Source organism: Littorina saxatilis, linkage group LG16 (assembly GCF_037325665.1).
Source record: "Littorina saxatilis isolate snail1 linkage group LG16, US_GU_Lsax_2.0, whole genome shotgun sequence".
Classification (NCBI taxonomy): Eukaryota; Metazoa; Mollusca; class Gastropoda; order Littorinimorpha; family Littorinidae; genus Littorina; species Littorina saxatilis.
In genome coordinates, this window is record NC_090260.1 from 29405174 (window position 1) to 29431766 (window position 26593).

The following is a 26593-nucleotide window of genomic DNA, read 5'->3' on the forward strand; positions in this document are numbered from 1 at the left end:
TGATTAAAATAAAATTTCCAAACTCGATTTAAAAACAATTGCATCTTATTCCTTGTCCGTTCCTGATTCAAAAAAACATATAGATATGATATGTTTGGATTAAAAACACGTTCAGAAAGTTAAAAAGAATAGAGATATAGAAAAGCGTGCTATCATCCTCAGCGCAACCGCTACTGCACTTTTCTGGATTGTTAATTTCACTGCCTTTGCCACGAGCGGTGGACAGACGAAGCTACGAGTGTACGGTCTTGCGGAAAAAATGCAATGCATTCTGTGAGTTCGACTGAACTTGACTAAATGTTGTATTTTCGCCTTACGCGACTTGTTCTTTTCTTCAGAAGGTGGTTGGGAGGGGCCCTGTGGTTGTAAAGAGGGAATTACGTTTCAGCTTTCTTGTTCTTCTTGCCGTGATACTTGAATTAACTTTATTACCTAATCTAACTGATTAGTATTTGTATTTGGCTTGCTTAAATCAATCAATACGTTTCAGGCAAAACTCACCAAGTAGGATAATTATTTCCCATATATAATATTTATCTTAATATAGGACAAGATATCAACCATATTCTTCTTGTAAATTTGTTTGAAGACACCGCCATAAGCAGTAGGCTTAATTACACCCCCGGTATAGGGGTGTGTTTAGGATTCGGTCGATGTGTTTGTTTGTTTGTTTGTGTGTTTGTGTTCGCATATAGATCTCAAGAATGAACGGACCGATCGTCACCAAACTTGGTGAACAGGTTCTATACATTCCTGAGACGGTCCTTACAAAAATTGGGACCAGTCAAACACACGGTTAGGGAGTTATTGGTGGATTACGATTCTACAAGGACTTATAGAGGGACATATTAATGGTCAAAGGGAAATAACCTTCTCAGTTGGTGGCAGTGAGAATGGTAAGGACGGGGGTGTTTTTCCTACCTCGGAGGAATTTCTTGTTGTTGTTGTTTTCACCTTATGTCGATGTACATTTCCTGAACACGTAAAATATGAATAAACCATTGTTTAAACCAAGATGTCAACGGGCTCCATATTAAAAGAAAACTCCGTATGCGCTGACAGTAATTCACACTAAATGTGAGCTTCCTGTTTCTTCTGTTTTGAAGTTGAGTTATTCACTGAAGGCAAAAAGGCGTCACTGATGACTTGCATTATACCTTGTGATCTTTTTGCAGTTCGTGATATCCTGAATGTGTTTTTCTTTCTTTGCCGTGTCGTATTGTCTATGGTTTCGTATCAGTTGGCCACCCCGAATGCTTTTACATAATTATACTCCTGCGGAAATCTCTCTTTAATTTTCTAGTTCACAGATCTCTCTGTATGTCTGTCTTGTCTGTCTGTCTGTCTGTCTGTCTGTTTCTGTATGTATGTCTGTCTGTCTGTGTGTCTATTTGTCTGTCTGTCTATTTGTCTATCTGTCTCTCTTTCTCTCTCTTTCTTTCTCTCTCTCTGTCCGCCTGTCTGTGTCTTCTCTCGCTCTGTCTCTGTATATCTCTCTCTATTTGTCTCTCTCTCTCTTTCTTTCTCTCTCTGTCCGCCTGTCTGTCTGTCTCTGCTCTCGCTTTGTCTCTGTATATTATCTCTTTCTTTCTCTCTCTCTCTCTCTGTCTCTCTCTATCTCTCTCTCTTTCTCACACTCTTTCTCTTTCCTTTCCCCTCTCACTTTCTCTCTCACTCTCTCTCAATTTATCTCTCTCTCACTCTATCTGTCTCTTTCTCTGTCTCTCTCTCTCCGTCTGTCTGTCTTTTCTCTCGCTCTGTCTCTGTATATCTCTCTCTTACTCGCTCTCTCTCTTTGTCTCTCTTTCTCTCTCCCTCTCTCTCTGAAATGCAACTTCAGTGAACATGTTTAAGAGACAGTCACGTTCACACATCATTCGTGAATGAAATGTCTTGTTCGATTGTTATTTTGTTAAACATTTTGTACTAGTGTTAACGGATGTGTAGCTGATCGGAGCAACTTTATTCCCAAATGAAAGGTATAACTATGTCAATGTAATTTTGTAATTTTTGAGTTCTCCTTATGTAATTCCTTAAATGCACATTGTGTTGCATTCCATACAATGTATTTCTGTATTTTATATGATTGAATTTATATTTTTAATGTGCGTCTGTCTTTATGTGTTGTATAAAGGACAGGTTGGAAGAATAGGCTTTGCCTAAAACCTGTATCCTTTTGTAATAAAGTTCTGAGTCTGAGTCTGAGTCTGAGTCTCTCTCTCTCTTTTTCCCTCTCTCATTCTATCTCTTACTCTCTCTCAATTTATCTCTCGCACACTCTCTCTCTATCTCTCACATTCTCTCTCTCATTCTCTCTCTATTTCTTTCTCTCTCACTATCTCTCTCTCTCTCCCTCTCTCAAAATCTTTTGTTAGGAATAACCCGTGTGCCGACTACATCATTGAATCAAAATAAAATTAAAATAATGATATACAGATGGACGGTCACACACACACACCCACACCCCCACACCAACACCCCCCCCCACACCCCCCACACCCCCCCCCCCCCACACACACACACTCATCGGATACGATTGTAAGATAAAAGCTGCACCGACTAATTATTAATTAGGAACAAAATTGGTTTACACGACTGAGAGTAAACTAAAAACTTGTGACAGAAATGAAATCTACTGGGAAAAAAAACAACGGAAAAAACAATAACATTAACACAAATAACATACACACACAAAGCAGGACATAAACACAGCTATACCAATATAGAATGCATTTTGTACGTGCTTGAAAGACACAACATACCAGCCATTAGCCCTGTAATGACCCCGCTCCTGTAGATGAATCATCTCGAAACGTTATTCTTATGAGTCACCATTGCGCCAATCTATTTTTTTTAATTAATGTACTTATTCATGATTTAATTACTTGTTTCTATTAGCAACTTAAGCTTGTTCATGTACGGGATGGCAAAATAAATAATTACGTACATTAAATAGGTATTGAAGAGAAGCACATATACAAATATGCAAACAACATCATTGTAAATAATGATAGCAAAACAAAAGTAATCAATGTGTCTTAAATCGAGAAAATGTAAGTTTTACGCCCTCACGGCCAAAAGGGGCATTTTACACGTGAAAACCCGGCTTTGTATAAACATAAACAAATAAAAATGCAGTGGAAGGGGGCGGGGGGGGGGGGGGGGGGGGGGTGGGGATGTAGACAGCTGGCTGCCGGCTGCTAGAGGAGCCCTGAAATGGGCTAGGGACCGGGTTGGGTCAATCAATCAATCAATCAATCAATGAGTCTTATATCGCGCATATTCCGTGGGTACAGTTCTAGGCGCTCTGCAGTGATGCCGTTTGAGATGAAATTTTATACGGCCAGTAGATTGCAGCCATTTCGGCGCATATTTACCTTTCACGGCCTATTATTCCAAGTCACACGGGTACAGGTAGACAATTATTAACTGTGCCTAAGCAATTTTGCCAGGAAAGACCCTTTTGTCAATCGTGGGATCTTTAACGTGCACACCCAATGTAGTGTACACGGGAGGAGGTTCGGACACCGAAGAGAGTCAGCACACAAAGTTGACTCTGTGAAATAAATTTCCGCCGAACCTGGGATCGAACTCACGCTGACAGCGGCCAACTGAATACAAATCCAGCGCGCTACCAACTGAGCTATATCCCCGCCCGTCGTCTTGGGTCAGTGCTGAAATGGTTACTTTATGGGCTGTTGGCCGAACGGACACCGGGGCTTCATATTTTTGCACGCATGTGTTCGTGTTTTCAAGGCCTGAGATTTTCCCTGTGACCCTGGGATCTTTATAGTGCGCATGCGTGCACACGGGGGTGTTCGGACACCGAGGAGAGTCTGCACAAAGTTGACTCTGGGACACACATCCCGCGCAGAACTTGTGGGTTGAACCCACGCTGATAGTAACAACCGGTTTTAAAGCCAGCGCCTCTACCGACTGGGCAAACTCCCCACCCAATATGTTGGGGTCAAGAAGTTCCATGGAGGGCGGGGGGTGTTACGACTCAACTCCAAACAACTCTTGTTTAGCCGAGACTGAAATATTTTGTTGCACCATTAGGGTAAGAGTCTACGAGACCTTGGAGACGAAGTAATGACGTCACTAGTATGAGAATCTACATGTTGGATCAACGTCATTACTGCGTCATTAATATGCGAATTTACGTAACTCATGGAGTTGCATCGTGGGATGAAAACAGTTATTTGGAGGAAGGAAACGTGAACCGCTAACCATTACGGTCACTATTTGCCGGGTACTGAGAGGCTACAAGTGGGGAACAAGAATCCTGTGTAACCACCGATGAAAAGCCGCCTGCACCTAACCTACCATCCCAAGGCCTGAGATGTAACCCGCAGCCGCACAGACTCGTAGAGTAGTGTCCGGAAAGGAGCATCAAGAGGTAAGGTGTCGTTGTAATATCGAGCGTCCATCAATGAAGGAACAGCTATTATACACTCACATCTATTCGCATATGATATTTGTTTTAGAATGTTTAATGAAGTTAATCATAAACGTACATGCTGCAAGTTAGTTCGGCATATAGATCTAGTATTTTATTCAGTAACCATGCTTGGTTTGTCTGCGAACTGCCCGACATGAAGATAGGGCAAGAAATCAAAATTAACCTTGATCCTAGGATACCGTTGTTAATAACAAGTATTACCTTTGATCCAGGGGTTCGAGCGTCTAGGATCCGCTGGGATAAGGGTGAACTAACCAAGCTACGCCACCAGTGTGATCCACCAGCGAGGAGCAAAAGGAGTTTGTCTACTAATCATCATCATCATCAAGTGATCTGCATCAAGTTCGTCAATACTATGGTCATCATGTGAATCCAGGCTTCCATCAGGACATTCGGACTTTATAACTAACCAGCCCAGTTGAGATAAGTCCAGTTCGACCTAAACTAGCTGTCAATGCAAGAACAATTAACTATGAACGCAAATTCGTTAGATCTAAAATAGAAATAGTTTGTTAAAGAATCCGGAAATATTACCAACCAATAAATTTATTCATTAATCTAAATCATCAGTGTTTTACGAGATTGATTTGAAGCATGACTGTTGTAAAGTTTTGAATATAACTTTGGTGTGTTCTTAGATATTGTATCTAAAACACAAGGTAAAAAGTGGAACTGCAACAATGGGGGCTCTGTCCGGAGATCTATACTGAACTCGTGTTCGTACCTAAGAAAAACTTGCATTGACAACTGGTTTACCCCATAAATTAGTTAGTCAAATTATCCGTGAAGCGACGGAAATTAGAATATTTTCTGGAAAAATCTTTCTTCATTTTTTTCTTTTTTCTTCAAAATTTAAAATCATTTCCTGCTTCATGTCGGATTCACTCATATACAGACCAGACGGTGGTAAGTAGAATATTTAAATTATTTCTGTAAGAAGAAATTTTAAATAACTCCGTGTTTGATTTGGGTACATTCTGCCCAAAGAATCTTCGCGATCGCTGTTGTTCACGAACAGCGTTTTTGCTAAATTAATTCGTGGAAGGATTTCCATCTAGTTCGTCGGACAGTATCATAGTCATAAGGTAAGACATAGAATTGATGTTCGACAACTTCACGGGAAATTGGCAGTTTACTAACTAACTGTCGGTTCGAATTATACTCTCAAGTTCTGATCAAAACGGTGAGTGTGTTATAATTCCAACCAGGATGGACGCTCGATAGTACTAGGACCTTAGTTTAAGTTCAGATTAAATTATAACTCTAGTCGGAGTAACATTTAAAACGTGTTGCTTATTTAAGTTGTGCTTCACATTATTGGTTATCTATAACCCGCGGGTTGATAGTTAATAGTGGGGAAAACTTCTGTGGGTGTGTTTGACAGACTGAAGGTCGTCATCACATAAGGCTTTGTAAGGCAACTTACTCAGCGACACACCGCTAAGTCCTAGTTAGTCGTTTCGGTTCAAGATAGAGACGAAGGACAGGTGTAGGAAAAATCACGTGCGCGTGTAACATTGTTTGTACCAGTGTTGAAAGGTTGAACAATACCTGCGGGTAAGAGTCTTCCATATATTAGAGTACCACCAAGAGTGGATGTACCAAAGTTTTGTATTTTGAGGGATTACCTAAAATGGCTGATACCAGACATCATCAGCACTACACCAGATTCTCGTCAACCGTGGGCATAGACCCAGAATATACAGAAGGAGCAAATCTGATTGATATCACCGATCTAGGTGATGACGGCCACGCCGCTCAGCCTGTGAACGGACAGGTCGAGCAGACCGTTCCATCAAGTCCCAGCGTCAGTTCGATCAAGGAATTGATCACCATGGGGAAAGAGTTGGGTTTGGAAGGAAAGGAACTACAGTCATTCGTCCAAGGGGAGAGGGATAAAGAACGAGCAGCTCAAGAGCGTGAACATGAGCGAGAAGCTCAAGAGCGGGAACATGAGCGAGAAGTTCAAGAACGTGAACATGAGCGAGCAGCTCAAGAGCGTAAAGATGAGCGCCAATTCAAAGAGAATGAGAGAGACAGACTCTTTAGGATAGAAGAGCTGCGCATTCAGAGCGAGGTTCAGATGAACACGAATGAAAATGCAGCTCATCCTTCCCAATCCTCACATGACCATGATCCCCGTTTCATTCCCAAAATCCCTTACCTTGATGACAAGGATGACGTTGAATCCTGGCTCAAACAGTTTGAACACTATGCCAGAGATATGAATTTGGACGAATCAAAGAAAGCCTCCCGGCTGATATACTTCTTGAAAGGTAAGGCCCGTACCATCGTGTCCAAAATGGACGATGAGGATGTTGATGACTATGAAAAGGTGAAGAGCGCGTTATTTGAAGGATTCCAGCTCACCGCTGAGCAATATCGCATGAAATTCCGCAATACTAGACGTAATCCCGCGGAAACTTACAAAGAACACATCACTAGACTCGATCGGTACCTAACCAAGTGGATCGAGCTTGATCCGTGCGAGAAAACTGTCAAAGGATTAACCGATTTGATCCTGCGAGAGCAGTCCTTGCAGTCAATGCCTTCTGATCTCGCCGTGCATGTCAAAGACCGGAACCCGATCAATGCCAAGGAGATGGGAAAACTCGCGTCCGATTATGAGCTGAACAGAAGCCAAAATAAATTGAGACCGACACCAACGCGAACTCCTCAGGACGGAACGAAACGTTTTGAGAAGGATCATAAACCATCACCTCAACAAGGTAAAAGATCTTCTTTGACACCGGCGGAACGCGAAAAACTCCGAGAAGCAGGACTATGCTTCTATTGTCGCGTAGGTCTACACCGTTCGAGCGATTGTCCCTTACGGAAAAAAGGCAACACCGCCGGAGCTGTGACGGTTGAAGATGTCCGACGCAAAACACAGGGAAGAAAATCCCCGTTAGATAAATTGTGTCGAGACTGCACCACAAAAAAGTTTTCGGATCTAGTTGACGTCAAAGTCAACGGCAAACGAGTGACCGCCCTGAGAGACTCGGGCTGTAGCTCGATTGTGGTGGCCGCACATCTTGTGCCGGCCGACAAAATGACTGGTCAGAGAAAGAGGACCACGTTAGCGGACAAAAGTAAAGTCCGGTACTGCGAGACCGCGATCATTCATGTGGATTCGCCCTTCTTCTGCGGAGAGACAGAAGTCGTGGTCATGGCGGATCCCATAATGCCGGTGCTCATAGGGGAGTTCCATGGAACTCAGAACGACAGGAGGAAAACACCGATTTTCCCTGTCAGAGAACCTGCCTGGTATCACGACAGCACTGAGACAGTCGCTGGGGCCATAGATACCAGAGCACAGTCCAAATTGGACAATGATAGAGACAAATCTGCGAGTAAGCCAAGTAGCCGGGAGCCAACATTGGATATGTTTACTCCAAAGGACTTACGCGAGGCTCAGAAGACAGATCCTTCGTTAGACAGCATCAGGAAACAAGCTGCTACCGGAGAAGAGAGAGGCCACATGAGGGTCGTGGAAAAGAATGGTATCTTGTACCAGTCGACGTTCAATCGGAAAGGAGAGGAGTCTTTGAAGGTTATTCTTCCCAAATCGTTCCGTAGTAAGGTGCTCGCATTCGGCCATGATCATCCAATGGCAGGACACCAAGGTCAGCGTCGTACCGCCGAAAGGATTAGACGCGAATTTTGGTGGCCATGCTGTGGTGTTGAGATCCGCCGCTACTGCTTGTCATGTGACGCTTGCCAGCGATCCGCGCCAAAACACCTTACGAAGAAGGTCCCATTGGGCAAGATGCCAGTGTTCGAGACTGCTTTCAGAAGAGTAGCAGTCGATATCATCGGGCCTATTCTTCCTATGTCCGAGAACAAAAAACGGTACATCCTCGTCATGGTTGACTTTGCCACCCGCTACCCTGAAGCTGTCGCGTTGAAGGACATTCACGCCGAGACAGTAGCCGATGCTTTGTGGGATTTTTGGACTAGACTCGGTATCCCAAGTGAAATACTGACTGATAACGGGAGCCAGTTCACAGGCACTCTGATGCAGGAAGTCACTGAACTCCTCCGCATCAAAAGGAAAACCTCTGCGGTATTTCATCCAGCTGGAAATGGTTTGTGCGAGAGAATGAATGGCACGTTAAAGAACATGCTCAAAAAGATGTGCATAGAACAGCCCAAAGCATGGGACACGTTCATCTCTGCATTACTGTTCGCATACCGCGAGACTCCTCAAGAGAGTTTAGGTTTCTCGCCATTCGAACTGTTGTTCGGGCGTACTGTCAGAGGACCAATGCAACTCTTGAGACAGATTTGGACAGATGAGAGCGTCTCAGATGAGGTCAAAACCACTGCGGAATATGTAGTGAACCTTCGTGAGAGGATCGAAGAGACCTGTTTGCTTGCTCGAGAGAACCTGAAAAAAGCCTCAGTGCGATCTGCTCAATATTACGATCGTAAAGCCAAACCAAGGTCGCTAAAACCAGGAGAGAAAGTCCTGATTCTCAAGCCATTGAAAACAAACAAACTGGAACTCACTTGGCAAGGTCCATTTGAAGTGTTAGAGAAGTTGAATGATTTCGACTACAAAGTCCAAGTAAGGAGGAAGGAAAAAGTATTCCATGTCAACCTCCTCAAGTCTTACGTCGAACGTGAGCAACCTGTCACCGATGGAACAATTCCGGTTGCAGTAGTAGAAGAAGAAGAGGAAGAAGTGATCGTCTCAGTAGTGGTAGAGGAGGACGAAACCACTAACGACGACATCTTCAGGTTGGACAGTCAGAGGACTATCCCAACATTTGAGACAAAGCGCACAGAAGGTTTAGACCACGTGCACTTTTCAGAGAAACTCACTCAGTCACAGCGAACTGAAGCGAGACAGATCTGCGCGGACAGACTAGATAATCTGACCGACGTACCACTCACCACGAATCTGACTACGTGTCGAATCGAGGTCACAGACAAGACCACGCCCCATTCCACATGCGTATGTGAAGATGGTGGAGAATGAAGTCGAAGAGATGTTGAAGCTAGGAGTCATCGAACCCGCCAACTCAGCTTACAATTCACCCATTGTTCTCGTCAAAAAGAAAGAAGAAGGGAAGTACCGCTTTTGCGCGGACCTCCGTGGGTTGAATGATGTCACGGTGTTCGATGGGGAACCCATCACCGACGTTCAACATTTATTCCAAAGCTTAGGAAAAGCCAAGTACTTCTCCAAGCTAGATCTCACGCATGGCTACTGGGGAATACCCATTGTCGAGGAAGACAGAGACAAAACCGCGTTTGTGACGTCACGAGGCCAGTTCCGATGGGTGAACATGCCCTTCGGGTTGAAGACCGCCACTGGCATCTTCAACAGGATGATGAGGAAGTTGCTAGGTCCCCTCAACCGAGACGATGTGTACCATTTTATGGATGACATCTTGATAGCCACTGAGACGTGGGAGCAACACATGGAAGCCCTGAAGGCAGTCCTTCAGCGGCTCAAAGAAGCCAACCTTGCAGCAAAACCGTCGAAATGCTACATCGGATTCGACCAATTGCCGTATCTTGGCCATGAAATCGGGCATGGAGAGAGGTGGCCAGAAGACGATAAAATCGTGAAGATCGTGAACGCCAAAGAACCAGCTACAAAGAAACAGCTACGCGCATTTTTGGGTCTCACGGGGTTTTACCGAGAATACCTGGAAAACTACTCGACTGTGGTCGTGCCGCTCACCGACATGACAAAGAAGAGCTTGCCAGACAAACTCAAATGGAGTGACGAGGCAAAGAAGAGCTTCGCAAGACTCAAACGAATGGTCAGTGAGAAACCAGTCCTGAAAATGCCTGATTTCGGCAAGGACTTCGTTCTCCGCACTGACGCATCAGACCGAGGAATCGGTGCGGTACTGATGCAACTACATGGAGAGAAGCTACACCCCGTAGCGTACCAGTCGAAGAAGCTACTCGGGGCTGAGTCCCGATACGCGACTGTGGAAAAGGAATGTCTAGCAACAGTCTGGGGAGTACAGAAGTTTGAAAGATACCTGTACGGACGACACTTTGTGTTGGAGACAGACCACCAACCCTTGAAATGCCTACAGAGGAATCCAACAAACCCTCGTCTGTTACGATGGTCGCTACAATTGCAACCATACTCCTTCACAATCAACTACATCCCAGGAAAGGACAACCTAGGTGCCGACTATTTGAGTCGCATCAACTGAGTTTCAGAGTCCAGAAGGAAAATTTGTCCACCCCGTTGGAGTAGTGAGGCCAAACTGGCCGCGACAGGCTCATGCGGATCTACTCCAAAATGTGGAAACAATTGTTTATGCATATTGTATATTGTATTGTATTGTATTGTATATTGAGTCGTATAAACGGAAACGAAATAAGATTTCGCTTGTCCACCCCCCGGGGTTATGTTACGACTCAACTCCAAACAACTCTTGTTTAGCCGAGACTGAAATATTTTGTTGCACCATTAGGGTAAGAGTCTACGAGACCTTGGAGACGAAGTAATGACGTCACTAGTATGAGAATCTACATGTTGGATCAACGTCATTACTGCGTCATTAATATGCGAATTTACGTAACTCATGGAGTTGCATCGTGGGATGAAAACAGTTATTTGGAGGAAGGAAACGTGAACCGCTAACCATTACGGTCACTATTTGCCGGGTACTGAGAGGCTACAAGTGGGGAACAAGAATCCTGTGTAACCACCGATGAAAAGCCGCCTGCACCTAACCTACCATCCCAAGGCCTGAGATGTAACCCGCAGCCGCACAGACTCGTAGAGTAGTGTCCGGAAAGGAGCATCAAGAGGTAAGGTGTCGTTGTAATATCGAGCGTCCATCAATGAAGGAACAGCTATTATACACTCACATCTATTCGCATATGATATTTGTTTTAGAATGTTTAATGAAGTTAATCATAAACGTACATGCTGCAAGTTAGTTCGGCATATAGATCTAGTATTTTATTCAGTAACCATGCTTGGTTTGTCTGCGAACTGCCCGACATGAAGGTAGGGCAAGAAATCAAAATTAACCTTGATCCTAGGATACCGTTGTTAATAACAAGTATTACCTTTGATCCAGGGGTTCGAGCGTCTAGGATCCGCTGGGATAAGGGTGAACTAACCAAGCTACGCCACCAGTGTGATCCACCAGCGAGGAGCAAAAGGAGTTTGTCTACTAATCATCATCATCATCAAGTGATCTGCATCAAGTTCGTCAATACTATGGTCATCATGTGAATCCAGGCTTCCATCAGGACATTCGGACTTTATAACTAACCAGCCCAGTTGAGATAAGTCCAGTTCGACCTAAACTAGCTGTCAATGCAAGAACAATTAACTATGAACGCAAATTCGTTAGATCTAAAATAGAAATAGTTTGTTAAAGAATCCGGAAATATTACCAACCAATAAATTTATTCATTAATCTAAATCATCAGTGTTTTACGAGATTGATTTGAAGCATGACTGTTGTAAAGTTTTGAATATAACTTTGGTGTGTTCTTAGATATTGTATCTAAAACACAAGGTAAAAAGTGGAACTGCAACAGGGGGTATGGAGTAACATATAGTGTTTTGCTAAGAACATTCCCACCCAAGCAGAGCCGCGCTAGGGGTACGCATTACCGTGAAGCTGGCAGTCAGTGCTACCAAATGTCGTCTGTGTCTACCACTCGGTGGTGACTTAATGTGGGTCTATGTAAGCAGATGCCAGCGCAAGAAATCTGATGCCGAGTCAGGAGGCAGTTTGGTACAAGAGAACCTTAGAGGCCACAGCCTCGGCCGTCTAAGGGATTTGTGTGTCTGGAGGCACATTTGGTTTCTGAGGTTCAAGCGGAGCTGTTGCCTCTGCTCCCAAGTTCCCGTGTCTGGAGGCGTTTTTGGTATGGAAGAAAACCTGTAGGTTGGGGCCTCTGCCTTTCAGGATGCCAGGACTACAAAATGTGTGTCTTGGGACACATTTAGCTTAAGATTCCAGAAGTGGATCTGTGCTGTGCTGGGTCTGCTGCAAGCACACTAGAACCAGTTCGCAACAGTTGAGGTGAACAGATTGGTGACCAAGACCATCATCGGTTTCTCACCGAGTGATGGGTGTGGGCGGAGAAAGTCTCCCTTCTGTAGCGGATGAGACTAGACATATCTTCCTTGAGAGTGTCACAACCTTCAAAAACGTGTGTGAGGTGTCCAGTCTCGCCACACTTACAAACTACCTTGCCCCAGTAGATGCGGCTGCTGACCCTTTTCCTTGGACAGGCCACTCTGTTCCCATATGCCCTTCACATGGTTGTATATTGGGAGCACTGTTTGGTATGTATGAGTCTTGGATTCAAGAGCTTTGTATTGCATGTGGTCGGTATCTCCCATGTCTGGGGTAAATACTTCCACTGCCGTGCTTGGGACAAAGTGTGATCCGACAGCCAGTTGTGCACATCTGAGGTGGCATTCCTCTTTCAGTGGCAGCCATCCCACTTCCTGGTAAAGTAGAGTGGAGACTGCCGATCTGGGGACCCCCAGCGCCACTTTGAGAGCGGCTCTTTCTACTCTTTCAAAGAAAGCCTCTTGGCCGTAGCTGAGGTGCGACCGAACAAGGGCACGGACAAGATGGATTAATGGTTTTCTGGCTGCCCACGACTCTCTGCTCAGAACCTTAATCAGATTTAGAGAGTGTTAAAAATCGAGATTAAAGCAGCACCCCACTTTAATCTTAATTCCATTGATAGTTACATATGTGTACCGACCTATCTATCTAAAGTCTGCGAAGAACTGTGTTGTTTTAACATATCTACTTTATATTCAGGAATTGCGTTGGTTAATTGACAGCTATGCAGAGGGGTCCTTTCCATCATTACACGATTTGAACTGCGTGATATAGTTTTCAAGGAGACATGAACAATGAAACAAAAATAACAAATACAATAACATAAACATACAACAATACAGCAAAATAAGAAAAGGCAAAGCACCCACCCACACACACACACACACACACACACCCACACACACACCCACACACACACACACACACACACACACACACACACACACACACACACTCACACGAACACGCTTTTATGTCGAGTGATTAAATTATACTGTTCAAAAAAAGAAACGCATAGTTGCTACTTGCCAAATTTGTTTTATTTTTCGAAAAAATTAACAGAAAATCCAATATTTAGATTATTTGTTTGAAATTTGGTATGGACACAGTTGAATGCACACACAGTTCATTTGCATCTTCAAATCAATCAGTCAATCAATACGATTGGGTGCCGAGGCTGTCAAGTCAGTAGGGGGTGTGACTGCCTTGAGCAGCAACAACTGCCCGGCACCTTCTGGGCATGGACTGGATCAGATGCCGGATATCTTGCTGTGGGATGGTGTCCCACTCCTCCTGAAGTGCCTGCAATAGATCGCGGTGATTTGCCGGCGCTTCTTCTCGCCTGCGCACACGTCTCTGCGCACACGTCTGTCCAATTCATCCCAGAGGTGTTCTATCGGGTTTATGTCTGGCGACATGGATGGCCAAGGAAGCACCTGGACATGGTTGTCGGTGAGGAACTGGGTGGTGAGTCGTGCTGTGTACGGGCGAGCGTTGTCCTGCTGGAATATGGCATCCTGGTCAGCCAGAAGAGGAAGGGCGTGTGGGCGCAGAATTTCCTCCACGTATCGCTGGGCAGTTATGCGCCCTTGGACGTGCACCAGGGTGCTCCTTCCAGCGGTATTGATCGCCCGCCCCCACACCATGACGCCTCCACCACCATGAACGGGTGCCTCATCCACACAGTTGGACGCGTAATGTTCGTTTACTCTCCGGTAGACCCTCCTCCGACCATCATGTCGCTGGAGCAGGAAGTAGGACTCGTCGCTGAACCACACGTGTCTCCAGTGATTCCGGACGGTCCAGCGAAGGTGCTGGTTGCCCCACTGCACTCGGTTCTGGCGATGGCGGCGGGTGAGGACAGCTCCTCTGTGAGGTCTGCGAGCTCTCAAACCAGCTTCATGCAGGCGGTTCCGCACGGTCTGGTCCGATAATCGGTGTGGCCCGGGGAGAGCCTGGACAGAAGATGAGGCCGACAGGAAACGATTCCGGAGGTGGCGGAGCCGTATGAAGCGGTCGTGAGCAGCAGTTGTCGCCCTTGGTCTTCCCGCTCGTGGCAAGTCAGCAACGGAGCCAGTGGCTTGAAACCTGACCCACAGTCTACTGATGGTGCTCTGGGACACGTGGAAGTGCCTGGCGATTGCACTTTCACTTTGGCCTGCTTGTAAACGACCCAATGCAATTTGGCGGTCTTCTCTGCTCAATCGGGCCATCTTTCGTCGCTGAATTGTCGTCTGATTTCTTTGTGGCGAACAATCCGCTTTTATGGGTTTTGGAAGACATGGTGAGAGCTCAATATTCCCCGAGTTTCAACTGAAGCATGACGAGTGGTCATGCCAAATGAGCAATTTTGACATTGTAGCCACTGATAACGCATGCGTCACGTGCAGAGCTCACTTGTGGCAATGGACGAAAGGTCGACGACCAGATAAACATTTTCTGCAGTTTGGTGGATATCCTTGTAGCCATATAACTAAATTAACCAAATATTACAAGCTATGCGTTTCTTTTTTTGAACAGTATATATAGCTGGAGCTTTGGAACTGTTTTCCAATTTCCAATTCTCATTAGTCATGGTTAGGGTTATGCTTACGGTTGGTAATTAGTATATCAACAAGGTTCATATCTGTATTTGTGGGTTTATTGGTGACATCGATGCGATTTCTAAAGAGATGTGGGATGTTGAAGCCTAAAATAAACAGAAGAGCGTTTGAAATAGCACAAAAAGAGGATCACACACACACACACACACACACACACACACACGCACGCACGCACACACGCACGCACATACACACACACACACACACACACACACACACACAGCCATTTACACAAACTATTAAACACGCCGCAGGACCTTAACAGTGGCTATAATAACAACAAAAAACCACGGACAATCACAACAAATACACACATACAAACCAATTATAACGACAATAACACACACACAAACAAACCAATTGAAACATACAAGCGAACCGAGCCTCGTCATTACCGACCAGCAACTGTATAAATTCTGAGAGAAGAATTCGCTCCGTTACTCTTCTTCCAACACCTACCAGGAACGCACGCTCTGACTTCTACCTCACCAGACGTCATCAGAGACCCATCCACCTCGCCTTCAACATCTTCCATCTATATTCTCCGAACTCACACTTCTTTTCTTCGGCGGCAGTAGAAGTACCAGTAGTATAGCTTCGGCTAGCGGCGAGAAATTCGTTCTACATTTCAGTCGTAGGCACACAGTCTGGGCTAGTCGAGACTTTAATTCAGCTCACGCCATGTTTCGTCACGTGATCGTCGTCCTTCTTACCTGGTCAATCATCCTCGGCAGCGTTCTGGCTGGACGTATGCCAGACCCACAGCCGCAAACGAATGAGGAGAAAAAGGCGGCGAATGCGGCGGCTCGAGCGGAACGCGAACAAAAACGACTAGAGATGCGGAAGGAGATCCAAGAATTGAAAGAGATGAACCGAAATCTGACCAAGCAGCTGAACGAGAAGACCAAGCTGCTCAAGAAGTGTGACAAGAATCCTGCAGCTGCCGGGGCTGACCAAGACGAGCTCAACACGCTGAAGGATCAGCTTGCTGCTGTACAGGTAGCTATGAGCATGCTTTGGCGAATTCTCCCTCAAGCTAGCTTATATCTTTTAATGTTTTTTATTTGAAAAACTAAGTTGTTATTCTCTTCATTCCTGATAAAACATCAAGAAGAAACAGTGTCGATTCTTTACTTTATTTGGTGTTTAACGTCGTTTTCAACCGTTCAAGGTTATATCGCGACGGCGAAAGGGGGGGAGATGGGATAGAGCCACTTGTTAATTGTCTTAATTGTTTCTTGTTCACAAAAGCACTAATCAAAAAATTGCTCCAGGGGCTTGCAACGTAGTACAATATATGACTTTACTGGGAGAATGCAAGTTTCCAGTACAAAGGACTTAACATTTCTTACATACTGCTTGACTAAAATCTTTACAAACATTGACTATATTCTATACAAGAAACACTTAACAAGGGTAAAAGGAGAAACATAATCCGTTAGTCGCCTCTTACGACATGCTGGGGAGCATCGGGTAAATTCTTCCCCCTAACCCGCGGGGGGAAACTGTCGATGATATTACCATGAACACAGTTGTTGTTCCTATGATCAGTTTTCTTCTCTTCATAGATTTTACACAAGAATAACTTGAAGTGCTCACGAGACAAACGATTTTGGTTTCTGAACAATCTGCCTATTTCATTCACCGTTTCGACGGTTGAAAGTGAATCATGCCGTCAAACAACGCCATTTTTGAGGGTAGGCGTGGTCACGGACCTGTGACGTCATACCCAAATATAGCTCAGATCCAGGAAACACATTTTTGAGCAGAAGAAAGACTGCTCTTCAAATACACGTATATGTCTGACTCAAAAACTGCTGTTTAACATCTGGGCTATACCACTGAAAAAATATCCTTAACTTTTTGTGCTCAGTGTAAGTTGCAAACTGCCTATCTCGACGGACAGTTGACAGGGAATAAGCGAGAGTTAAAGAGCTGGCAGCAACTGTTTCAATCAGCACAACAGCATAATAACCCCCAAAAGTGTTTGCACACCAAACAAGTCTTCCTGTATGATAGCGGCGGCCTCTGCTGAAAAGTGCCTAACTCAGAAACTAGAACGGCAGTTTTGCTTACGTAACCGTGACGATGGTGTCCGATGGTCTGAAAGTGTGTACTCTCTAACGCATGACAGGTACCCTTCTAGTAGCTTCCCGTGTAGTCTCACTGCAGAAATGCCTTGCACTGGGTTAGGTATTCTTCGTATGAGCGTGACGATGTGCTCTCTGCTTTCTTGTGGTCAGTTAGCCGCAACGCAAGTGTACAGTGTGGTGAGGGCCTTGTATGACAATTGATATGTCAGGTTAACTAGTAGTAAGGATAAGGATAAGGATAAGATTTTATATAGTCCATGGGGGTAACCTCACAGAAATTCGGGCTGCTTTCTCAATGGGGAAAGCGAGCTGCCATACAGTATACGGCGCTACCCATTTTTTTTTCCTGCATGCGTGTATTCATGTTTCCAAGCCCTGAGACTTAAACCGTGTGAGATGGAATTTTTTTACACTTTATTCCAAGTCACACGGGTATTTGGTGGACATTTTTATCTATGCCTATACAATTTTGTCAGGAAAGACCCTTTTGTCAATCGTCGGATCTTTAACGTGCACACCCCAATGTAGTGTACACGAAGGGACCTCGGTTTTTCGTCTCATCCGAAAGACTAGCACTTGAACCCACCACCTAGGTTAGGAAAGGGGGGAGAAAATTGCGGCCTGACCCAGGGTCGAACACGCAACCTCTCGCTTCCGAGCGCAAGTGCGTTACCACTCGGCCACCCAGTACCGTAACAATTCTATAAAATACCGACTACACTCTAAACATGCAAAAGATATATCGCGTTCATAGACGATGTTCGCTAAGGGCATTGATGGGTTTTGATGGGTTCGGGAAGTTATATGCCCGTTGCAAACGAGGAATATTTCTGCGACTGACGCTTATGTTGAAAAAGAAAACAAAGAGAGAATGCTTACTGTCCTACAAGCTAAATATTTCGCCTCTTTATGATAAGATATGGGTTATATGATAATTCGAGTTTTACGCCCCCACGGCTTTTGATTAGATACACAAGTGTATGCGTGTCTAGGTGGTATCAGCCATCTGCACTTGCGGCAGAATGACCTAGGTCTTTTACGTGCCATTGTGGTGACACGGGGGTGGGACATGGCTTCCGTTTCTAGGTCTGCACATCAAGTTGACCCGTGTCCGTCCCGGCCCGAATTCGAACCTGCGACCTTTCGATCACAAGTCCAGTGCTCTACCAACTGAGCTACAGGGCCCCCACTTATGTTGAGTCAAGCGTCACAGTATTTGAATTGAGCTCCGAAGTGCACTTTGTGTCCGCTCGATACGACGCCCTTTGTTTTCTCGACAATATGCATGCACATCAGGAGCCCATTTCATGGCCTCGCAGTGGTCACACTGGCTGACGGACCACCTTCTTCTTCTTCAGCGTTCCAGAATTGTTTCTGGTTACGTGTTTGGGTTCCCCACACTATGCTCTGAGAGCATAGTCAGCTCACTCCGCTTTCGTTGAGTAGGCATGCTGGGTATGTTCGTGTTTCCATAACCCACCGAACTCCGACATGGACTCTGATTACAGGATCTTTTTTCGTGCGCACTTAATTAGTCTTGTGCTTGCGTGTACACACAAAGGGGGATAAGTCACTAGCAGGTCTGCGCATAAGTTGACCTGGGAGATCGGACAAATCTCCACTCTTAACCCACCAGGCGGCAGCGACCGGGATTCGAACTCACGATCTTCCGATTAGGAGGGCGACGTCTGACCACCACGCCACCGCTTCGTCACCCGATTGCGATTGTCCGAACGAGCTGCTTAGGGGGGAAGGAAGGAAGGGGGGGGGGGGCGGGGGAGGGTAAGGCTGAAGCACTGTGATCCGGCAACTCCCCGTGCAAAGAAGCACATTTTCCGACTAAAATGTTTTTCAGGACACCCAATTTTGTCGGATGACTGCATTTCACTCGTTCAAAATAATGCAGTTGGTCAACTGTGTTTCTGGCCCATGAAACGGGCCCCTCAGCACTGAATACTGCCGCCATGATAGCTAAAGGGGGCACGGGTGTTTCCTACACGTTTGATGTCAAACCGATTGTTTTGTTGATCAAGTAGATTGTACACTTTTAAAACAGCACTTTTTTCTATTTGGGAACACAATTTGAATCACAGTTCTGAGAATTATATTTGTTCAAAAGTTATTCATTATTATATAAGACAGTGGTAGACAACATTCTTGCCACATTTTTAAAATAGCGAATACCAACAGAAAGGCACAGTACGATATCAAATTAATTTTAAATACCTGGGAAAATTCTTGCTGTCGATTACACATTATCGTGGCGGAGGTTGTGAAACATGTCCACAGACAACACAGCTGTTGAAAATAGTGCCTGGAGGGATAAACTCAAACTGCAAACAACATGTGTTAACAACCTGCAATCGAGGGACACATACATACACACATGTATACAAACGAATAATACGAATGACATGCACTACGAGTTTGTCGTTACGTAATTCCCAGGCTCAAAACCAGAAGCTGACAGCCGATCTTCAACAGTGCGGCAACACAGATTCAGAAGGGGTGGAAGCAGCAGCATCAGCAGCAGAGGATCTGAAAGAAAAATGCCAAGGTAATCAATATTAGCGATCTTCTCTTTTTGCTTAGGGCAGACATGTTTAGTCACAATTTTTTTGTGTGTGGCATGGGTGGGGGGGGGGGGGGGGCGGGGGGGGGACGGGGGGGGGGGGGGTGGGGGGAACTTAGCCTACTTTTCTACAAAATGACAAAATCTCTTATATGGGTCAATTGTCGCTCAAACAAAACGAGGCAATTAATCCTTCCCCATACTGTGCATCCTTGCTGGTCTGATACACAAAGGGAAGTAAGCGATCAAAATGCATACGACATTTGTAATAGAGTAAGGGAGAGTTACTCGGAACCATTCTCCTGGCACCTGAGAGAATGAATAACAAGCATTGAAATGAACAAGCGACTTTCATCCTCAAGGAACTTGTTTGTTGTTGTGTGCATCAACGTTTTACTGTACAGAGCAGTGTTTTCGTAGGACGTTTATTTCTCTAGATTCGAAGGGGCATTCTGAAAGTGCTCAGAATCCAAACTCCTGGCAATGCCTCATAATATTTACCATGACGTATGCATACGTTTATCTGTCATCGACGATTACAAAACATTTCATGCATCTTGAAGTTTCCTCTGGAAAGAAAACAGCTCTTATAGATCACTATACCCGTCAATGTTTACTTGCCTGTCATGGAGTTAATTACAAAAGGGAGTTTATTGTCATGATGTATAACAATCTCTCACAAGATGTTTATGTTCCTTTAACACCTACTGCACATTATAGGCAACTGCTGGGAATGTCGCGCCTTCCAAAGCCAGTCGGGCCTACCTACACGTTCAATACCTGATACAATGATTTCAAATGGGGTGCACCGATCTTGAACGATGACACCCGCCCAGACCGACAGTTGAATACTATTACTGCAACACACGTTGCTGTCGTTGAAAGTTTGATCAGAGACGATGCACGAATCCCACAGAGAAAAATAAAGGACACACTGGGAATTGAAACGGCACCATTTAACGACATTTAATTCAGCTTTCCAAAAACCTCCTTTGCAAAGTGAAGGTAGTCCTCTTGCTGTGCAACATTATTTGTGAAGTAGAATCTGCGAATACACCGGCCCCCGTAGCGCAGTGGTTAGCGCATCGGGCTGTGGGCCGGGAGGTCATGGGTTCAAATCCCATCAGGGTCATGTGGGTTTTTCGGGCTACGGTGGGCTCCTGCCCAGAGTGGAAGTGCTATGGTTCCTATGGGAAGGTTGGGATCACACAGCCGAGTGTCATTCACTTAACGAATGCGACTTTGATGGTGCTCAGGTTCTGTATACCTGACCAACACCGCAGGTGTGGCAATTCTCGGGCCTGGTTGATGCCAGAATATATTATGACAGTAAGCGTAGAGTGCTGCCCTGTCACGTAGTCTCAAACCAAATTGGAAATCCATAGCATCATCATTATAATCATCATCATCTCATTAATCATCCAAAATTATAAATTGTCCTGGCTCTTGTGGCCCTTCATGCCCGGAGCTCTCATGGTGACCTTGGTCTCAGTGTTCCTGTTTCTTTATCGCTGAAAAGTAGTTCTGCTGTCAGTCTTCAACGTGTGACGTTCTGGGGGGTCGACGGAGGGACGTAGTGGCGGTCTGCTCTCTGGATGGGGCGCTCACTCAGTCCGGCCCCGCGACTTAAAAGTCAATGTCGTTTGTAGGGGGCATAGTAGGTAGTGGGCTGCGTCCATTAGCTCGGGACAGACCCACTACTAAACACAGTCGAAGTGACTCAGCAGAAGTGCAGTGTCATCTTCCGAGGGTAGCCTACCGCAGCGACCCGACATCCGCCCCTGTAAAATCGACAAGTCTGGCAGCGGAACGAAATTCAGAAATGGTTGGAGCAGCGAGTGCAGGGACGGGGCGGTGTGAGAGCACAACGGGACGTTGAGTGTATTACAGGCGTAAAGACGGGGGGAAAAAAGAAGAAAAAAAAAAGAATCTGCGAATACATTTGTAAGCAATATGAGGGCCTTTCATTTTTCTACGGTATTAGCCCTTTACTCATTGCTTGCTTTGGTGATTGCTTGGTTCATTGATTAGTGACATGCACATTTGCTTGTCTGCTGCACAGCTCCGCTAAAGAACGTTGTTCTCAACAAGCATGCCACGCAAAGCAGCACCTACCCATTCTTCCAGCCGCGTTCATAAAACTGATTCACTGATAGCTTAATTGGTTCATCAATTATGACTGACATGCTAATTCGCTTGTCTTCTGTACAGCTCCGACAACGAACGTTGCTCTCAACCAATATGCCTACGCAGTCTTCCAGCCGCGTTCATAACACTGATTTATTGATTATTTTGGGGGGTGATTGCTTGGTTCAACAATTGCTGACCTGCACATTCGCTTGTCTGCTGAACAGCTCCGCTGACGAACGTAGGTCTCAATAAGCATGCTACGCAGAGCAGCACCTATGATTCTACCAGCGCCGCCCAGAAAGCTGTGGATGGCAACAGAAGTCCTAATCGTCTTCTCACCTTTTCCTGTTCCATCGCCAACCCGTCCGCACAGGGAGCGTGGTGGCAAGTTGACCTGGGAGGGCTGTATTACGTGGACTCCGTCTTTATCACCAACAGAAACGGATATGGTAAGCGTTTAATTGTTGCTGTGTGGATGTTGGTTTTGCTTTTGTTTGGTTGGTGGGTTGGGTGGTTGGATTTGTGAGATAAGTGTGATGGAGGTTGGTGTGTGTCACAGTGTGTGTGTGTGTGTGTGTGTGTGTGTGTGTGTGTGTGTGTGTGTATGTGTGTGTGTGTGTGTGTGTGATTTCAAATGTCACAAACGCACACACACACACACACACACACACACACACACACACACACACACACACACACACACACACACACACCAAGACGGCAAGGAACGATCACCAATAGGATATACCAATACTTTTCTTGCATGTTCCCCATCAAGCCGACGAAACGCGAGACTACGACGTCCGAGTCTACACCGAAGATCCCACCTCGAACGCAGCCAACACGGGGACTCTGTGCTTCCATTATGACGGCGAAATGAGGTCAAAAGAAACCGCTCGTCTCACGTGCCAGTCTGGACCAATCAAAGGCCGCTACGTCAGAGTCATCAACTCCCCCAATAGCCACCTTACCCTGTGTGAGGTACAAGTCATGGGTAAGCTATATCACATTCGATTGGGTTTTCTCCCCTTGTTCTTCGCTTCTGTAATTGGTTCAGTATTGTGTTATGGTCTTGCTATAAGAGAAAACGCACGCTATTTTAAAATCAAAAAACTGATATACTGCTAACATTCCAAACAATTTAGAATAAAAAAAACGTTATTCATTCGAGTGTTAATCTAAAACCCCTTCACTGCCCACCCCGTTCTAGGTACGTGGTCGTTTTCAGTTTGTCATACGCCAATAACCGTACTAGGTACGGGGCATTTACGTCAGCGAAATTTCGGAAAACTAAATGGGAGGTCATTTGGAAAACTGGTCCAACTATTGGTAGGGTTTCTAAAGCACAGTTCTTTCCCTTTGACCGTTCAGATAAGTTAGTACCAAGTGGGGAAAACTTTCTGAGAAATGTCGAACCGATAATCGTATTCAAAATGGTGGACCAAAGTCGGAGCTCAACTCGTAGACCTGTTTTCAAGCGATACAGTGTTCTGGAAGCTCTACAAGAAGTGATTTATGGATTACCACACAGAAGAAGACTTTTATTAGCTTAATGGGAGTACCAGATGTTTGACACCAGTGTTTGCCGTGTTTTGTGTGGTTTTATGTGCTGCAATGTGTGCGTGTATGTCTGGCAACTGTCATTTTTTTTGAAAAAAATGGTCATTATATCAATTGTTACTGTAACAGTCACGAACAAAATCCAATCATCATGTTAGTTATTACCTGTTAGACAAGGGTATAAGCGAAACACATGCCAACGATTTAAGAGATATCTCAATAATTATATGAATGAGCAGTGAACAGATTAGTGAATCTACCAAAATGCCATTATACTGTGGCAGTGAATGGGTGATGGACATGATTCCCGCTACTTTAAGTATTTTTCAAAAAAATCAAGAGCGACGTAGTTCTCACAAATCATGTGTTCTTGCCAATATCATCAGAAGTTTTACCGCTGATCTAATCTTCCACGGAATTTTACCTCCATGACCCTCACACAATGAGAGATGACCAACTTAATACAATTGAACATTAATGAGTTTGATTTCATGTATGTAACGCTTGGGAAAAAGAGATGGTGACTCTTTAACACGGTGACATCTTAATTATGTGTTTCATTGACATTCCTCCATTCCCCCCCCCCCCCCCCATTACCGGTACATTCTTGAATGTTTTTTCACTCCATCTTTTATTTACAGCTCTCGGTATCGACGCTGCATCGGAAACCTGCCCTGGTGAGTTTGGTTCTCTGTCGCATCCTCTTCTTCTGTTGGCATTGCAAAGACCGTATGGGCTAAACAATTGCCATCATGATTTCTAGTTACGCATCTGTCCAAAGACACCCTGGACACTTAATTCAAACCACACACACGCACACACACACACACACACACACTCACACATACACACACACACACCTACACACACACACACACACTCACACACACACAAACACACACATACACCACGACCCTCGTCTCGATTCCCCCTCTATGTTAAAACATTTAGTCAAAACTTGACTAAATGTAAAAAGTAACTTACACCTGCCTCCTCCGTTGTTAGTGATGAGGACAGAATCGATGTCGGCGTAGAGTCCATTTAGGTTCAAAATGGAAGCAGGCTCCTTGTGGCAAAGGCCTTTTCTCTCTCTCTCTCTCTCTCTCTCTCTCTCTCTCTCTCTCTCTCTCTCTCTCTCTCTCTCTCTCTCTCTCTCTCTCTCTCTCTCTCTCTCTCTCTCTCTCTCTCTCTCTTTCTCTCTCTCTCTCTCTCTCTCTCTCTCTCTCTCTCTCTATCTCTCTATCTATCTCTCTCTCTCTCGCTCTCTCTCTCTCTCTCTATCTTTCGCTCGCTCTCTGTCGCTCGCTCGCTCGCTCTCTCTCTCGATCTATCACCCTCTCTCTCTCTCTCTCTTTCGTTCTCTCTCTCTCTCGCTCGCTCTCTCTCTATCTATCTGTCTATCTCCCTCTCTCTCTGTATGAATTGTTGGTTTGTCAGAATGAATAATGTGCATCTTTTATTATTACCATTAAGATTGATAGAAATTTGCCGTGTTGAAAACAATGAAACAAAACAAAAAAAACGTAATCACAAGAAACAATGCATACAATGCACACAGGTGTCATGTTTACAATACTCAGTTACGAGATCCATTATGTCTTTATTTATGCAATGGAGCAGTCATACACGTTAATATAAAACAAAACGTTATGTTGTTTTGAACAGAGTGTTATTCAACAATGTATGGATATAATATATAATTAGCAAGTTTAGGATCAACATCAACCTATAAGCTTTCAGTGGTGATCCAAAAATGAAAAACAAACAATCAATCAATCAATCAATCAATCAAACATGCGGATGACAAACCGTTGTGTTGTGTATTTTGCTGTTTTCTGTGTTTTAACATAAACACGCATCCTGAGTTAACGAGGGTCATATTCTATGTACAAATGCCCCTAATTTCAGCAAAACTCTATATTGAAAAACAACAGTTCACACGTGTCACGTTGTTTTCACTGAGTTTTACTGCCAGTCTAAATGACAGGTCCCATTCAGGTATTCAGCTCAACTGCAGGCTTTGTGTGATTCATTCGACAATACATTATGGTAATAGACTAAACAGAAAGGTTCACAGACACAAAGTGTACCTATTTGAACTAATTGCACCCTTGCTTTTGAAGCCGCGTTCTAAACTGAAGTGTCCCACGTTTAATCAAATTTCTATGACAAGTTTTGAACACGTTGTTTGTTTGTTTGTTTGTTTGTTTGCTTAACGCCCAGCCGACCACGAAGGACCATATCAGGGCGGTGCTGCTTTGACATATAACGTGCGCCACACACAAGACAGAAGTCGCAGCACAGGCTTCATGTCTCACCCAGTCACATTATTCTGACACCGGACCAACCAGTCCTAGCACTAACCCCATAATGCCAGACGCCAGGCGGAGCAGCCACTAGATTGCCAATTTTAAAGTCTTAGGTATGACCCGGCCGGGGTTCGAACCCACGACCTCCCGATCACGGGGCGGACGCCTTACCACTAGGCCAACCGTGCCGGTGAACACGTTGTGATACATAGTACAACGTGCAAACGGCAAAAGTAGCATACACCTTGTTAATCATCAGCAGTATAGTCGGTGGTAATCCTGACACAATTACGGAAAACCCGTCGGGAACGTTCTTTGAAACCCATATTTGTGCACAGATAGTGATTCTGAAGATTACAGTGGATGAGCAAAAACGTATTACGTATGTAATCGCTTTCAGTGAATTTGACCAAAAAAAGTGGACTTTTTTCCCGCTTTGATTGGTTTATTTCAGCTGAAATTAGTATGTGTGACTTGAGGCGAGGAAGCTTTGAGTGTATACTGCTAGTTTTAGTGAATGTATTTTTAAACTTATGCTGTACAGTGTTGTTTTTAAATTAATGTTGTTGATCAGTTTGAATAAATGATGCGTGTGTTGGTGTATATGGCTCGATTGAAATGTTTCTTAACCGCAATGTCATCACAAATTCCCAACCTTGGGCAATTAAAGATTCTGTATTCTGTATTCTGTATGATCTTGCATATACTACTACATTTGTTGAACAAACTTAATTCACTGGCAATAGACTGAGTTTACTGGTTTTGTCAGGGCGTATCACACAG

The 26593-nt window shown here is 44.7% G+C and overlaps 1 protein-coding gene, 1 long non-coding RNA gene and 1 other non-coding gene across 3 annotated transcripts in view; all 3 read left to right on the top strand.

Moving 5' to 3' along the window:
- LOC138950784 (uncharacterized) overlaps positions 1–26593 on the top strand; it is a 274457-nt gene that overhangs the window by 57989 nt on the left and 189875 nt on the right. The gene's annotated exons all lie outside the window — the stretch shown is intronic.
- On the top strand, positions 15580–24264 carry LOC138951351 (uncharacterized). Its single transcript, XM_070322970.1, has 5 exons — positions 15580–16145; positions 19688–19796; positions 22166–22390; positions 22720–22935; positions 24143–24264. Exons 1-5 carry the CDS (start codon positions 15828–15830, stop codon positions 24262–24264), a joined length of 990 nt encoding a protein of 329 aa, XP_070179071.1. The 5' UTR covers positions 15580–15827.
- On the top strand, positions 20870–20943 carry Trnah-gug (transfer RNA histidin (anticodon GUG)). The gene has a single exon. It is a non-coding gene; the product is annotated as a tRNA-His (tRNA).

Bases quoted from the DNA above. Each gene is read 5' to 3' on its own strand.
- LOC138951351 (XM_070322970.1), top strand. From the start codon at position 15,828: ATGTTTCGTCACGTGATCGTCGTCCTTCTTACCTGGTCAATCATCCTC. The intron at 22,391-22,719 runs GTAAGCGTTTAA...TTCCCCATCAAG, and splicing joins CACCAACAGAAACGGATATG to CCGACGAAACGCGAGACTAC. The intron at 22,936-24,142 runs GTAAGCTATATC...TTTTATTTACAG, and splicing joins GTGTGAGGTACAAGTCATGG to CTCTCGGTATCGACGCTGCA.